The sequence below is a fragment of the Plectropomus leopardus genome, chromosome 22 (genome assembly GCF_026936395.1).
Source record: "Plectropomus leopardus strain MGB_pleo_1.0 chromosome 22, ASM2693639v1, whole genome shotgun sequence".
NCBI classification, from domain to species: Eukaryota; Metazoa; Chordata; class Actinopteri; order Perciformes; family Serranidae; genus Plectropomus; species Plectropomus leopardus.
Window position 1 is genome coordinate 18,388,671 of NC_142197.1, and position 16,522 is coordinate 18,405,192.

Sequence of the window (16,522 nt, forward strand, 5' to 3'; positions counted from 1 at the left end):
GTAATATATTGTATGTGTTTTGGGGGAAGAAAGCACAGATGGTCGCCTCTCCTCCGGACATATATGAGCTTCAGATGAATTTGTATGTAGCGTTATTTTAATTATTAAGTGATTGCGCGTTGTTATATTTCGTCTGTTTCAACAAGAACGCCACAAACGGAGGAGTTAATTATTGATTGGCTGTAGCATATGTGCAGCCACAGTAAGCTACGTTGCTAACGTAGCTTCAAAAACGGGAAACGGCTACACCTAAAACAGTTTAATGAAACAACTTGCAGGACAAAATGCTTTTAATGTTGTAATGCATACTAGTAGTTTTAATATCCCATATTTGGCTTGTTAAGTCAGTAAAATTACAAGCTTTCCTTTGTTTCCAATCGCTGTATTGATTGGTTAAACGATCGGGAAGCAGAAGGTAGGAAAAAATGGATGAAAGTGCCGAAAATGTTGACAATGACGACATTGTCATTATCGTGGAAAACGAGGCAGAAAGTTTGCCAGCCGAGGAAGAGAGGCTGAAACAGCAAGGCACCTTCGGGCTCATGGACACTTGTCCAATCTGCAAGTTGAGCTTCCACAACAGAGAGCCCAAACTTCTCCCGTGTCTCCACTCTTTCTGCAAGAGGTGTCTTCCTGCCCCCTTCAGGAGTGCCGACCCGAGGCGTGACTCGCAAGGTCAAGTCGAAAACAACAAATCATGTGAGGATAGTGACTTGTAGCAACTGTGATACAGCTGGGATTATTGTAACTGTGGCAGACTGTGATAAGAAAAACCTGTTTGTATCCAGCTGGAGCTGAAACAGGTTGGGCCAGCCAGCAGATGTGGCTACTGGCCGGCCCAACCTGCCAACAGTTACTTCATTGTTAGTTTGGATTTTTTTTTGAAGTGGGTTTGTTTTTATTCATAGTCAGTATTTTACAATCAGTGGATGTCTGTTGGCACGCCTGCAGTTTGGAGCGATAGGCTGGAGTCTAACATGGAACTTAGTCAGTCCTCTGCTATGGATGGGGGCCAGCAACAAAATGTGTTTTAGTCACCTAAAAAGTCTCAACTTAAAAAAATAAAAATCAGTATCAGATTTAGTGTGCACCATACAGCATTTAGAGTATTTTCACTGCCTTACCTTTCCATCACACATCCCCGTCCACTGAGAAAGCGGATTTAGTTCCCCATCAAAGCCTACAGACTCCATTGACGAAGTCAGTTATTTTTGCTGAACACAGGAGCTGCTGGTCTGCTGCTTTTATCAGTTAGTTATACAATATTGTGTTATCATGTGACTTTGTTGAATCTGAGCTATTCGTTTTAAACATCAAAGTCACACAATGAAACAAACAAAATTACTAATTGAGGCAGCGGTAGACCAGCAGCTCTTGTGTTGTTCAGCGATGTTAAATCACTGTTTTTCTCAATGGAGTTTGGTTTTGAAGAGAGCAATATAATAAAGCATTCTACACCTAAACTGATATTGATTTTTATTTTTATTTTTAAATTGATTTTAGGCAAGACCTTTTTAAGATGGCTAAGATACATTTTGTTGCTGACTGAGTACATTACTTAGCCTACATGTCGGACTCTAACCTGCTTCTCCAAACTGGGGGCGTTCTGACTGACATCTACTGTATGTGCTCACCTGTCTATGGATAAGTACCTCATACAACTGCTCTTCAAAAAATCTGAACTATCCCTTTAAGCTTTGCGTCAAGTTTTTAAATGAGCAACCCATATTTGGGGTTTGTTGATGCAGGAGACTCAAAATCTCCAGATCTCGTTCATATTGATATAATTGACAGTAATGTGTATTTTCACACAAACACGCAGTTAAACGCACAATAGTGATTTATTTAAGACCAAAACTGTACTTATTATGTAACAAACACCCTACTCTCAAATCTCTAAGATCATACTATATATATATATATATATATATATATATAAAGTCGTATATAAACAATAAAGTCATGTACCAAGTTGTGGATTGACACCTTCAACATTGCATCTGGTCTCTCGCTCCAGTGGGTGCTATCCGGTGTCCGGTATGCAGACAGGAATGCTGGGAGATGGACATGTTGGATAATTTCTTTGTCAAGGACTCCGCAGAGGTGCCGAGCAGCACCGTGGAGAAAACCAGCCAGGTTGCTTTCCTATCATGAGCCATTCATCTCACAACAGTTTGTTTCTGTAACACCACTCTCTCTCAAGACTTAAAAAAAATTGCTGTGATTCTTGTCTTCGATAGGTGTGTATGAGCTGCGATGACAACACAGAGGCAACAGGTTACTGCGTGGAGTGTGTGGAGTTTCTGTGTGTGACGTGCATTGAGGCGCACCAACGGGTCAAGTTCACCAGGGATCACACCATACGCCAGAAAGAGGAGATGTCTCCAGGTAGTGTGTTGTGCACAGAAGAAAAATTAACCTAAATCAACTTAAAAGTCGTATGCTGTACCATAGTAATTATGCATGGTACATACTGTAGGCTACTTGATAACACCATTGAATATTTACATAAGACAATCATGCAAACAACCCTGTGGTGCTCCAGGCTGCACAGTGCACTTCCTTAATGCCTTATAGCTCGTTATAGAGAAGAGGATGCATCATAAAAATGCACAGTGCAGTTAGCTGTTAGGTTGTTTAATAATAGAAGAGAGGGTTGGGCTTACTTCTTGGCACCTGTTCAGATGAGAACAGTTGTGACAGTTGTCTTCGTGCTAGATAAGTTTTAAGATGCGTAGATAAACAGTTTTGGTAAGATGTGAGTTGTGATAATAATGGCAAAGCTGTTTTAAGAAGCTGAGCAAACATCTCTTTCAGCACAAGCTGACTTGACATTTATCTGTGCTCTTAATTCCCCCCTCATCTGTATCCCAGAAGCACTCGGTATCTCCACACAGAAGCCCGTGTTTTGTGACATTCACAAGCAAGAGCCGCTGAAGCTGTTTTGTGAGACGTGTGACAGACTCACCTGTCGGGACTGTCAGCTGCTTAAGCACAAGGATCACAAGTAGGCTGATTTTTTTTGTCTATAATTTTGTTCTGTTTATCTTAACCATAAACACAGGTTCTTTATAACAGGCAGTAGTGATGCAGGTTGTTTTAATGTTGTTAATAATTAAGCAGACCTGCACCTGATCTTAAACAAATGGGTTTTCAGTGATGTAATGTTCAATGAGAACAGTTGCATGGTTTGTTGAGGTCATTTAAAAAATATTTTCTTATCAGAAAATAATTCAAAGATATTTCAGTCATGTTATGAAAAAAAACAAGAATATCCAATTGTTAAGGATGGTAATCAAGAGCCACCGCCAGCTTAGAACCAAATCCAAATTGTCTGATCCATCAGTACCACACGCCTTCAAGCTCTCCGTTCCTTTTATTGATGCCGGCATGTTTTTCTGACAGTTGCAAAATGTTTTCAAGGTCTGCTGGACTCTTAGAACAAAAAAAGAGTATTGTCAGAGAGGAAGAAGAGTTGCTGCATTTCACAAAGTAAAGATAACATCAGTGCTGCTTGTCATGTCTGTAAAATGATACTTTTGTTTAAGAGAGGAAACACCAGCAATATGCTGAAACATCTCTTCAGGATTTTCATATATTTGAAACTCTGTGCATGAGCTTCACTGCTTCCCGACGGAGCAGCATGTCAGTTACCGAGCATAAATACCAACACCACAAAGGCAGGCTTAGCACACTATTTTATTTATTCATTTATTTTGACTAAGAAAACCAAAATGAAAACCAATGCTGTGCAATTATTCTCTCATTTCAGCTATTTTAGATTAAGAAAGACGGTGGAACTTTTGCACAGCGTATCCACATCGTGCCGTTTTTACACTGCACGTGTTCAGACAGACAAAGAGAATTGATAGTGGCATTAACATTAATGAAATCCCACGCTAATTAATCATCAGTTTAGGAGGCAGACGAAATTACACAGCTGTTGTAAAGATAAATGAACACCAGCTGTCAATCATTAATGAACAGGTTAAAAAACTGCTAGCTGTGTCTCGCCTTTTCAGCAAATCTTTTTTTAGAATTACTTGTTGATGATTTGATGTTTATGACATTTTAAATAATTGTATTCTGTGCTGATGTGCTTAGTTTTTAATTTGTTCTACTCTGTTTTAAATGTTATGTTTTATTGTAAAGCAGAAAGATTGTATTTTATTTATTATTATTATTATATTCTTTGTGGTCAGTTACCAGTTTTTGGAGGATGCGTACAGGAACCACAGGCAGTATCTGGAGAACATGACACAGCAGTTGCAAGAGAAAAGAAAGGCGATCGAGGAAGTGTCTGGCTGTATCAGCACTGGGTAAAGTCCTCCTCTGCAGCTGGAACTTTATCAAATATTCTGGGGTTTTTTTCAGATATGAGGATACTTGTTTGCATCATAACATATTTAATTGCATTCAAAATCACCTGTATATTGAAACTGATAATGGGTCAACGTGAGGCATTATATTAAAATTCATTTTCACAGACTCCAACAAGTTGAGGAAAACCGGAAGGCCGTAACGAATGAAATAAAGAAGTCTATCTGCAACTTGATTATGGAGATCAACAGGAAGGGAAAGATTTTGGTCAACCAGCTCGAGGTTTGTTTCATCTGTTTCATTTAACAACCTTTCAAAGGCAATTGTGATAGTCATATATTTTTTCTTTTTAATTTTTAATTCATGATAATTATTCACATTAGAAGGACAGCAGGCAAAAGAAAATAAGAAGCAAAAAGGGAAAATAAATATGAGGTCATGGGATGATCAGAAAATCGAGGCAAATTTGCCTTATGTAGAATAAAATATTGCACAGCACATACCATGATTATGAAAGAGCTGTCTCACTGGCTGAATAACTGCCCCATTTTTGGAGTCGTATGGAGAAAATCATTTTCTCTCGAAGATAACTGTAATAGTATAACAATACTGACAAACAGGCCAGCAGCAGGACAGTTGAAGCAAGTATTTTGTAATGGCCTTTTAAACACGATGCCAGAAAGATCTTAACATTTTATTTATTTGTATTTGACAATTCATGCACACATCTCTTTGTAGGCTCTGACTAAAGACCACGAGCTGGGTTTAAAAAAGCAGCAAGAGGACGTCAACTCTCTGAGCAGGCACCTTGACCACGTCATCAGCTTTACCAAATGGGCCACAGCGAGCCACAGTGGAACGGCTCTGTTATACTGCAAGAGACTGGTGAGCGGCTTAAACAGCAGTTTGACATGTCACATGTACTTTATGTTGTTGCAGCAAATAAATACATGTTTACAGTAGTAATTCAACCAAATCCTACAACACTTAAATAATGGTGACGGCTTTGTCTTTTCGTCTTCTAGATCCTTTTCCAGATCCATTACCTGATGAGAGCAAGCTGTAATCCCTCCATCGTCCCTCAGAGTTCTGTTCGCTTTCAGTGTCGCTCTGGTTTCTGGGCCACAAATGTCGACCTTGGTAAGACTATCACTTATTTAGACTGTTACATCATAAGTCAACAGCAACAAATATTTGAGTGCTATCCCATTGTAGAACAACGTGTTTCCCACTGATTTGTAGAAGGCTGATAGCTACAGTTGGTAACTTTTATAAATTTAACTTTTGTCATGTTTGCTGTGTATTTCACTATGTGCACATGGGGTTACATAATGTAGATTCTTTGTGACCCAAACAAGAACGGCACCAAACATCACCCACTGACCAGAGCAAACGTTCTCACTTTACAGCTCATCTGTACATTAAAATATGGTTCTGAAAATGTTTGAGGTGGGATTTTAGACAATACCGTAACAGAATCTTGATTCATATTTGACCTGCGCTGCCTAGTTTGACTTAGTGTGAGGTCTCGAGCCGCGATTGACACGATTGGCACGCTATGTAAGAGACTCCTGGGCTCTGATTGGCTGTTTTTGTTTTCTATGATAACCTTTTTTTTCTGGTGTGTTTGTGACATTGACAGTGAAAAATCAGAAAACAAACACAGATAGGCATACTCCTCTACTGGCAGTGGGAAAGAAGTGGGTGGCATTTTTTTTGCAAGTTTCCCACATTCCCAGTGTGTATGGCTTTTGGGGTATATATCGGCAGAGATGGATTGTAATATTCAAAACTATATTTTCATCAGTTTATAATCACTTTCACCAAGAATCATTGTGATTATGTTACCTTAGAAATGAGCCATTTATATTTACATTCGGAGCGGAGGGAGGGCCTTTCATTCTGTCATTCAAAACTTTTGTGGAGACGTCATCCGATATTTTTATCTGCATTTGTCAGCTTGTTCTTGAATGTAGTAAACAAGATAGATTTTGAAGTTTTTGCATCTCTGTTTCCCATTGTTTTAATCTCATTTGTCCTTAATAACTACTCTCTTTATCTTGTGTTTTCAGTTTACATAGTCCTCTCCATTATCTTTTTTTATTCATTTTCACATGTGTATTTACATCTATTTCTATGATATCAGGTTGCCCACAGTCATCTTAACATTAAGAACATTAAGTTTAGGAGAAGCTGAAAACACCTGCATGCATTTTAATGCTGATATAAAGAAAATATAAAGAAAAAAAAGAAAAATCTGCTTAAATAGTTTTAAATTTGTGCTTTGTTTGTAGGCCATTTAAATAAAAGTCGAGGCAAAAAGTTTGAAGTTTGCTTGAAGTTAGGGTTTAAAGGTCCAAACAGAGTCAGAATGTCTGATATCAATAGAGGGATTATTTCAGAGGAAACAGGCACTGTTTGAAAAAAACGTGTTTACTTCATTTTTACTCTGGGACAGACAGGAGCTGTGTAACCTGAGTTTACCTTTGGCAGGAATACTGTGTTTTTGACCGTTAGCAAATAGTCACAAAGTTCCTGTTATTCACCTTAAACATTAACCAAAATCTGTGAACTTTTCCATGGACGACAGACCACATACATGTTTGTCATTTCTAAATATAAGAGCAGAAAATGTTAAATAAATCTAGATTTAAAAAAAAAAGATATATATAATGAAGGTCGGCTTATCTTTTTTCACTCGATATGCACAAAATGCTGTTTCATCTGGACTTCGAGGCGAACTCCACCAATTTACACATTAAAGTCTGTGTTAAGTCTATTTTGGTTATGTTGGTTGGGATTGTTGCATTGTGGGAAATGTAGGCACACAGATATGACATGGAAAAAGAATGTGGAATCAAGGCTTGAAATCATAATAAAGTTTTTGATTGTTTGCTTATTTTCTCCAGGTTCTCTGGTTGTTGAAAGGGGCCCGGGAAGGCAGCCTATCACCAACCACCAGGCAGGTCCCAGAGCGGAGGCCCCCAGTGGAGCGCTCTCGGCCTCAGCTCAGCAGCGACAGAGCACGCTGGCTCAGCTCCAGATGCAGGTAAGATATTCATCACACTAGCAGTTTTGGTTCCGTAACAAGGAAATTTGTTTTGACGCAGAGAAGCACGAAAACACAAAAACACAAAGCCACTGTTCTTTTCAAGTTTTATTACATTTTTTGCTCACCATGTTAACCATACTAAATACTGTGTGTTTATTTTCCATTTATTTCATTGATAGACATCTGTTATTCCTCTGTCCAAGGTGGACAAGCTCTCCCAACAGCCCCACAGGCAGCCCCCGCCTAACCACTGGTCCTGGTACCAAAATGTCAGGCTCCCGGGACCCCCCGGCCCTCCACCCCCAACCAGACCCATCCACGGAGGGTCCTCCCCCTCCCAAGGCCCCCCCAGCATGGGACAGCCGGGACGCAGATACGGAAGCTCCCACTCCAACCCCAGAAGCCCGACATCATCCATGCTTCACAACACAGCATTCCCACCTGCTCAGGTGAGTTAGTGCAGGTAGTCCTGGATGTTCTGAATGCCAGACGTGGGCTAGGCTCTTCATGTGGAAAGTAGACGTTGCTTATCAAAGTGTCAAATACCAGAAAGGCTGCCCGCCTTCAGACAAATGATGGCTTTCCGTTTTCCTCAGAGCCTAGTAACTACTAAAGTTTCGACAGTTACTTCATTTGTTTCTCCGTCTCCTCTACTGGGGACCATAACAGCAAAGAACCTACACTGATACAGTAACCGAGGGTTATGAGTTCCACCTGTACTTGAGGTAATAAAATGATCACGTGGAGGCTGTTGTCTGAACCAAGACAACTTTATTGCTTCCTACATTATCAAAGGCAGTGTAGTGAACCCCAGGCCAGACAAAAGTAAAGCGTACTGGTTTTTAAAAGGGTCTTTATTTTGTTTAGCCGTCACTGTATATGTAATATATATAATAAATTACATTGCTTTTTACATACATGTATATGAAACAAGCAAGTCAGTATCGCAGCGATGTAACAATGTCAAAGTGTGCTGCAGTTTAAGCACCACTACTGCCACAGTGACACAGTGACAGTGTGATGCTGGACACATTTTCCCCATAAATCCAATATGCTAATGTTGTCAGCACAAGCCTGTGGCATTTTACATGGTCTAAGCTAGCCTACTTACAAGGTTCACCAGCAAAATAATAGTCATACTGGACATATATTCCCCCAAAATGCAACATGCTAGTGACTATATTTGGTTTTTAATACACATCATCAGTAACAAAGTAATCACCATATTCGTGCTTGCAAAAAGAGAAAAATTAAACTAAAACAAGTAAATAATAAATGAAAAAAACTACAATAGACAATAATAACCACAAGACTATAAGATAGATAACACTAACATAACAAAGATACATTTTGCACTGATTTAAGATAAATACATTAACAACAGGTTAACCAAGCACGTGATAAAAGACTGTCATACTTTGAAGAATCTGTCGTTAGACTTTTGAATAGCAGACCTCTAAGTGTAAGAACCTCAAAATATCCTTGATCCAATGTTTAAATAATGAGAGGAGGTTCCCATCCATTTTAACAGAATTAATATTTACAAACTTGCCTTTTTAAAACCTGAACCATTCTTTTTCTTATCCTACATCTAGTCTCTGAGAGAACTGATCCAAACCTCCAACTTCCCTCCTAAACCCATGGATTTGTTGCAGGGTACGTCACGTTACCCACAGCCTCTGTCTGCCGGAGCTGCTGCACAGACGTCACTTCATCAGGTCGGTAGGAGAGAGAAAGGAAAGAGACCTACAAGGTCTCCAGTCTCGCATGACTCCATAGAGATAAAGTGCTATTTGGGCTTATTCTGTGTAACTTGTATGAAGCAGTTAATTACACCTTCTGTTTTGTTTTTTGTTCCCTAAAGCGGGGCCTGACGGAGTCCTCTTACCTGAAGAGGAGTGAGGCTGGTGCGTCTGTCCCCTCCATCACCATCTCTATTCCCAAACCCACCTTTGCTCCAAGTCTAGCCTCAGCAACTACAGACAAAACAAGCACAGTTAATCACATAGCAGGTCAGTATCTCTGCTCTGATATGCCCTAAAGGACCTACCCTGTGTAAGAACTAGTGTTAGATAAAGTTCTTCATCATGACTTGTAAACGATAAAAATTGTCTTTTTTTCTCTTTTTTTCCAAGTTCAAGCAAGGCAGAACTCACCGATGGCCAAACCATCTTCTTCAGACAGAAGCACAGGGTAAGAAAAGACAAAATCTGTCTTCCCATGGTTATTTTTCCTGATTGTTTAAATATTTAGCCTCTGTTTTGTCTCTGGACAAATTCTTGCAAACTGATACCGACTCTTCTCCCTATTTTCGTCCGGCACTTTCAGTTTCATTTCTCCCCTCCGGTCCGACCATCTTGTTGGCGTATGTCGTCAGTGGAGACCCTTTTGCGGTCCACTGCATTCAGTCCAAGCCCCACACAACTGTCTCAATGCTGATAAGTGCCACTCTATCATAGAAATGTCGTGCTTCAGCAGAAGGAGCAATGGTGTTGAAAAAACATTGCTTAATGAGCCTTAATTGCATCTCATCCACTTTTTTCTCCCACGAACGGACATTAGACAGAAGAAAGCTTGGAAGAGAAACAGCTCTCAGTCCAAGTCAGGTCAGCCTTGCCCTGATACCGGCCTTCCTCCCACTCCTCACCTGGTGCCTTCAGTCTCGTTTCTCCCCTCTGGTCTGACTCGCCGTTTGGCACAGGCCACCGGTAGAGATCCTCTCGCGGTCTGCTACATTCAGACCAAACCCCACACAACTGCTCCGGGTGTTGATAAGTGCCACTCTATCGTAGAAAAGTCCTGCTTCAGCAGAAGGGGCCATGGTATCAAAATAATAGACAAATATAACAAAAAAGTAGCAAGGATGTGCGGAGTTACCAGCTGCTGCATCTACATGTGCTTCCGTCGTCTTAACAACACTGACTTTTAACATGAAACTTTGCTTTGTTCAGTGTTTTTAGTGTGTACTGGGCTAGCGGCCTGTCTGCGGTGAGCTGAATAGCGCAGGAGAAAAACTGATTTCTAAGTTGAAATGGCTTCATTCATCATTGTTTTCAATGATTTTAATCCCCTAGTCTGTTTGTTTTGGAAAGTTAGAGACTTGTGCTGATAATTGAGCTCCGGGGTTATTAATCTCTTGAACAATGAACACTGAAGGAATTGTAACTGGAAGAAGATACAACTGGTTGCAATTGGTAAACTTTACCACTAGATGTCACTAAAGTCTACACACTGCTCCTTTAAATAACACTGATATTCCAAACCAGTAAGTGTAAGTGAGGCCAGAGTCTTTTTCCTTTTTTTTAACGATATCATGGTCTTAATTATTCCTTCTCCTCTCTTTGGCAATCTTTTTGTTAAAGGACGGCTTCCTGGAGGCAAAATTCTGAGCCTCCATCCGCCCCCTCAGCTAAGAGGCGAAGACGGTCGTCCCCGGGGCCCGTCATCGTCATCAAGGACGAACCAGAGGATGAGGACGAAGTTCGATTTGTAAGAGAAACACTGTGGTTACATAAATCCAAAATGTCTTTTTAAACTTATTTTCAAAATGTTGCATGAAGTGAAATACTCATATTCCCACTGTCTGGGTTTTGTTTTTCATTGTCTCTCAGTCATTGTATCAAACTGCACATATTTTCCTTTGCATCCAGGTGCAGTCCAGCCTGCCGGACAGCAGCACCGGGGCTCACTCGAAGCCTCGGCAGCAGCAAAAGGTGTCTGTTCCAGTCCCCGTCCCTGGACCAGAGTCTGGGAAAGAGCAGTGTCCGCAGCCCGCAGCACAGCCAGAGTCTGAGAAGAGAGCGGAGCCAGAGGAGGATCCAAATGAGGACTGGTGCGCCGTCTGTCAGAACGGAGGGGAGCTGCTCTGCTGCGACAAGTGTCCCAAAGTTTTTCATCTGGCCTGCCACATTCCTGCTCTCAATGAGTCCCCTAGGTGAGAGACATGTTGTCTCTCACTGCTATTGTTGCAAAATGAGATGATCACAGTGCATTAATAAATTTAGAGCTATTATTGCTGCTGTTAAGACTGTGTATATTTTATGTTTTTTTACATTTGATATATTTATGTGTTTTACATACCAACCATAGAGTATGGCCTAATCCAATACAAAATGTTTCATAGTTATCAATAAGCCAGTTCTGTTGACCAAAAATAGGGATTATATGGTGAGCACTTGGGTTCACTCTTACTTTGCCTTAAACTTTTTTATCCTTAGCTTGAAAGCATAACCTTTGGCTTTATTGCTAATGATATCCATGTCTTGTCTACTCTAAGAAGTGTGTTCAGTCTTGAAAAAAAAGTTCTAAAAAGTGTTTAGATTTCTTGCTTCCAGTTTATTATGGAGGTCTTTATTGTTTTATCATAGTATAAAGAAAATTAATCGGATGATATTTTAATGCAGCTTTGATATGAGTTTGTGATATAGAAAGTTTTATTGTGGAGGGGTGACATATATGAAACTCATGGCAAACAAAATAAGAAAAAATGTTACCCCCAAAAAAGTTTATGGGAATGTTAATGAAATTGTACTGCAATTCTTGTATTTCTTGTTATCAAACAACAGTACAACATCAATTTATGATGTGTCAGAAATGTTGGACATATATATATACACATATATGATAATATGACAGTATGCAGTCTGTACTAATTTAACACTGCCATTAAAGAAGCTGTAAACAACATTCAATGCCTTAATATAGCTGCAAACAATTATTTGTATGGTAAAGATATATTGGGGTAATGGCATCTGGAGCAGAGAAGCACTCTTAACAATCTTAGCGGCTAGCCACCTCCATGTTTAGAGCCATTTACAGACAATCCCAGCCCCAACTTTTTTTTTTAATGTGAAATTGTTCTTACCTCCACTTTCAGAAATGTACACTGATGATTAAATGACATGTTCTCAATCATAATTTTGATGACTAACTTTGGCAAGGGACAGTCATTATACATTTAATCATATTCAGCAATAGCTGGCCAAGCCATGCATCTGTCCTAACAGCCTCCCCTCTACTTCTGTCTCTGCAGTGGGGAGTGGTTCTGTTCGCTCTGCCGAGACCTGGCGTCCCCTGAGATGGAGTACGACTGTGACAGCAAGGATGGTCCCGTCTCTGAAGGATGTCCACCTGTTGAAAGAAGGGTATGCTCACTCGGGTGTTATTTATGTTTCTGAGCATGATGTTCACTAATATTTACGTCTTGCTGTTGTTTTTTGTAGTCATGGGGCCTCATTAACTAATATCTTGCTATGTTTTCTCTTAAATTTGTTCTTAAAAAGTGTCTTAAGAAAATTCTCCGCGAGATTTATGACATATTTTTAATCGCAGAATTGATTGCACCTGTGTTCCTATAATGATAATTCCCCTTGTCATTGTAAATGGAAAGCATGGCCATTTGAGCATAACTAGCACAGGTAAAGGCCCACTAGTCAATTTATAAGGGCATGACACTGCAAGGCTATGTGCACACAAAAACTGAAAAGAAACGTTGAGAGGATTAAATCAAGAATAATGACGTCTAATGCTTCCTTTTTTTTTAACATGCAGAAGTGTGAGAGGCTGCTCCTTCGTCTCTTCTGCAATGACTTCAGTACTGACTTTCAGCAGCCTGCTACTCCATCAGTAAGTTACTCTATTAAGTATTTTGTCAATAAAGAAAAAGCTGTGCTGTTTCTTGCACTGCTTTTTGGTAATCATTTTAATAAAATATCACAATAGCATGCACATCCAGACAACAAAAACGTATTATTCTCCTATAAATAGTGAATTCAAAGTGAACCTCTTTGCATCATATCTCTGTCTAATTGTAAGCTGCATTCCACGCCAAGAGTCTTAAGGCCTTTTTACACCTGAAAGTTTGAACTAAGGTTAAAAGTTTTGTTACATTGTTTACATGTTATTTTTAGTTTCATGTTGCAATTATACAAGCACACAAAATAACTATACATGACACCCCTAAATCCTGTCATCATCCCCTATGTGGGTTGCGTCTACACATACTTGACATTGATTTGTTTGTGATAGGGAACTCCCGTCCTCTCGTGTCCCCTCCATCTCTCATGCTCTCAGAAAATAATTGAAAAGTTACCACGTTTTTCTCAGCTGACCGCAAAGTCTTTGAACAAAATTTTGGTCTCCCTCTTTCCTCACGTGCTATTTATTTATTATTTTGTTTTGTTGCGTCGTGTTTGCCAACACCTGTCCGCTCTGAAGGCATCCACTATCACTGCTCTCGTTCACTCACTACGATTAGAGTCGTTCCTTAAAGTAGCTAGCTACACTCCTCGTCTTACATGACAATAGCCCACCAGAACTTCGGAAATTGTTCCGAAAGTCCAAACCATCCAAAAAAAATGTTTTCACACTAGCAAAAATGGACCATGGTTCAGTTTGATTCAGACCGAGATCACCTCTTTTTGTTGGATCAACATTTTGCTGCTGTAATTTTGGTTTGGATCAAAATAAAAATTCCAAAAGTCTGGACCAAAGGAGGTAGTTGGGAAAGGGCCTTAAAGCTGGCCCCATGTATTTTGACCAGAGTCCACTCCATAGAGAAAATTTGGTGAATTGAGTTGGCCCTCTGCCAAGTGAAGGAATGCAGCTTTTGCTTTTGAGACCAGCCCACAAAGAGCGTCCCTGCTGAAAAGACAAGTCTAAAGAGGAGTCGTCAATAAGTTGGAGACGGTCCTAATGTCAAACATGTCTCTTACAGTGAGAGGTGTTTGCCTCCAGAATCTAACCACACTTTTTCCCATGTAGGAGACAAGAAAGTACAAAGAGCTGATCAAGACCCCGATGGATTTGTCAATAGTCAAGAAGAAGCTGGAGTCAAAGTCGAAGGAGGGTGAATATTATAGCAGTCCGGAGGAGTTTGTTGCAGACATCCGGCTCATATTCTCCAACTGTTCGAAGTACTACAAGGTAAACATCAGTTTATATGAAATATCTCGTTTGGCAAATTAAACAGTTTTCTTCCAAATCGTGGTAATATAGTAATGTCTAATGCCAGTACATACTTTTTAAGATAAATGAATGGAGACTGGCTTACTTAGTATGTCGAGTTAATAGCGGTAAAACAAGGTGCTCTGTGGAAGGATAAATGTTTGAAAAAAAAACTGTGCCAAAAGGAACCAGCTTTCCACCAGTGGTGGAGCGGTCATAAGCACTCTTGTGTCGGAAAGAAATCAAAATTAAGTAGGAAAGAGTTGGAAAGTAGGAAAGAACACAAACATGTTTCAGCACAATGGGCTACTTAGTCCGCTGTGCTGAAACAGTGGTTTCTACTTTCCCACTCTTTCCTTCTTCCTTTTTTTTCTCTCTGATACAAGAGTGCCTGTGACCGCTCCACCACTGGTGGAAAGCTGGTTCCTTTTGGCTCCGTTTTTTTTTCATATGTACTTTTTAATTCTTCTTCTTTGTGTCATTTTACAGGCGACCTCAGAGGTGGGTAGTGCAGGCTTGTACTTGGAGGACTACTTTGAGGAACAGTTGAAACTAGTCTACCCAAATAGGGTCTTCCCCGGAGGGAGGGAAGAACAGATGATCCCTCCTTTGGAGGACGAGATCGATGAGGAGGAAGAGATTATGGAGGAAGGCATGGCTCCCATCGAAGACGATAAACCGCAAAGTCCTGCAGGAGAAGGAATCCCCCCTGTGGAGGAGGACTTGCCTCCTCTGGAAGAAGCGACAGCCTCAGAGGAGGAAAGAAAGTCAGAGATGAAGGCGATCGATGCGAGTGAAAATGGGACAGATGAAAAGGTAGCAGCTACAGAGGAAAACGTGCCTCCTGCAGAGGAGGCAAAGCAGGGTGAGGAGGCCTCTGTGAAGGAGGCAGAGAGCTCTCCAGCTGCTGGTAGCAAAACAAGAGAAGAAGTAGCTCCCAGCTCCCCAAAAGAGGAGAGCCTTAAGCTCCCTACAGACTCGACTGTGGATCCGCCTGAAGCCCAGGAAAAAGGCTCGGCTCCTGCAGACACAGCCAAAGAGAAAGAGGGATAGAAAACAAAAAGATACTGTAGAAGAGATGGATGATATCAGTCTTCCACAGAAGTGGCCCCAGTGGGGACCAACATTTGCTGCAATGAGACAATTTTTTCTAACATGTTATATTTGCAATAGGAAAAAATGATCTGCTCTACTAAACAGATGTATTTAGTAGCAGTCCTGCTGTAGATGCACAATGAAGGGAGTAAATAAGCTTTTTGTGTGTTTTTGCTGGACAGAGGTTACAATTTTACTGTAACATGAAATGTTATTTTCCGTGACGACAACACTGAAAAGCACACAAACGATATTTTATGTCGATAGGATCATGTGTAAGTTATCAAAATAAGAAAAAAAAAAAAATAGATTAATGCATGCAATAGTGTTTTAATATAGGTAGTAATGCCTCCATTTTTTGTGTTTATAGACTTAAGCTTTATTGCAATAGTATAATTTTTTATTGTATTAATGCTGTGTATGCAACATATAAGGCTGCTGTATGTAAAATGGCAAAAATAGTAATGCTTGGCTGTTAGAGAACAAAATGAGCTGCCACTGGTGTGGTTTCATTTCTGTGTTGCCAGTTTGTGGCCTCTTATCCTTCAAATCCCAACAATGCTTTATCATACAGCAGCCTTGTTGGTTTCTATCAGGAGAACAGTTCCTCCAACTTTACTTTTATCACTCGTAGATAACTCGGAGACATGATTATCACTTTCTCATCATCAGCCTCTGACAACAATGCGTTCTCCAAATTGTGTCCTTGCCCTTCTGCAGCATGATTAATTTGACTAAAGATTAGGCCTGAGCCTTTTTGTTTCACAAGAGTAAAAAATCTCATTGCTGACAGAGACTTTAGTTCACTAAACCTTCCTGTATGACCATTTATTCATTTAAAGAGAGAAGTGTGGGTCAAAAGCTACAAACTTCAATTTCAATATTGATAATTTTGTACAATATCATTGCTTTTATTATTTATTGAGGATATACAGGACCTGTAAATGAACTCTACAAACAATGTCAAGAATTAAAAAATACCTGAATTTACAATATTTGTAATAAACAGGGTTAGATGTAGATCTGACTTATGCTTTGCTCCCGATATTGTCATCTGTATTTTTTTTTTTCTTCTTGAGATTTCGTAAGATGCTGAACACTGAAAAAATT

General features: G+C 40.0%; 1 protein-coding gene across 5 annotated transcripts; it reads left to right on the forward strand.

Annotated features, from left to right (window-relative positions):
• The first annotated feature begins 16 nt into the window (after positions 1–16).
• On the forward strand, positions 17–16,457 carry trim24 (tripartite motif containing 24). Of its 5 annotated transcripts, none has more exons than XM_088072445.1 (19): positions 17–699; positions 2,018–2,136; positions 2,241–2,388; positions 2,875–3,007; positions 4,203–4,319; positions 4,488–4,602; positions 5,059–5,205; positions 5,346–5,460; positions 7,230–7,369; positions 7,552–7,821; positions 9,028–9,090; positions 9,237–9,384; positions 9,508–9,565; positions 10,735–10,861; positions 11,023–11,306; positions 12,405–12,516; positions 12,923–12,997; positions 14,135–14,296; positions 14,807–16,457. In XM_088072445.1, the coding sequence occupies exons 1-19, from the start codon at positions 426–428 to the stop codon at positions 15,368–15,370; spliced, it is 3,171 nt and encodes a 1,056-aa protein (XP_087928571.1). In that variant the 5' UTR covers positions 17–425; the 3' UTR covers positions 15,371–16,457. The 5 variants fall into 5 exon arrangements, with proteins under 5 accessions (XP_087928571.1, XP_042366994.2, XP_042366997.2 ...); XM_042511060.2 differs by having other exon boundaries at positions 2,878–3,007; positions 8,968–9,090; XM_042511063.2 differs by having other exon boundaries at positions 17–675; positions 8,968–9,090.
• Positions 16,458–16,522: the final 65 nt, after the last annotated feature.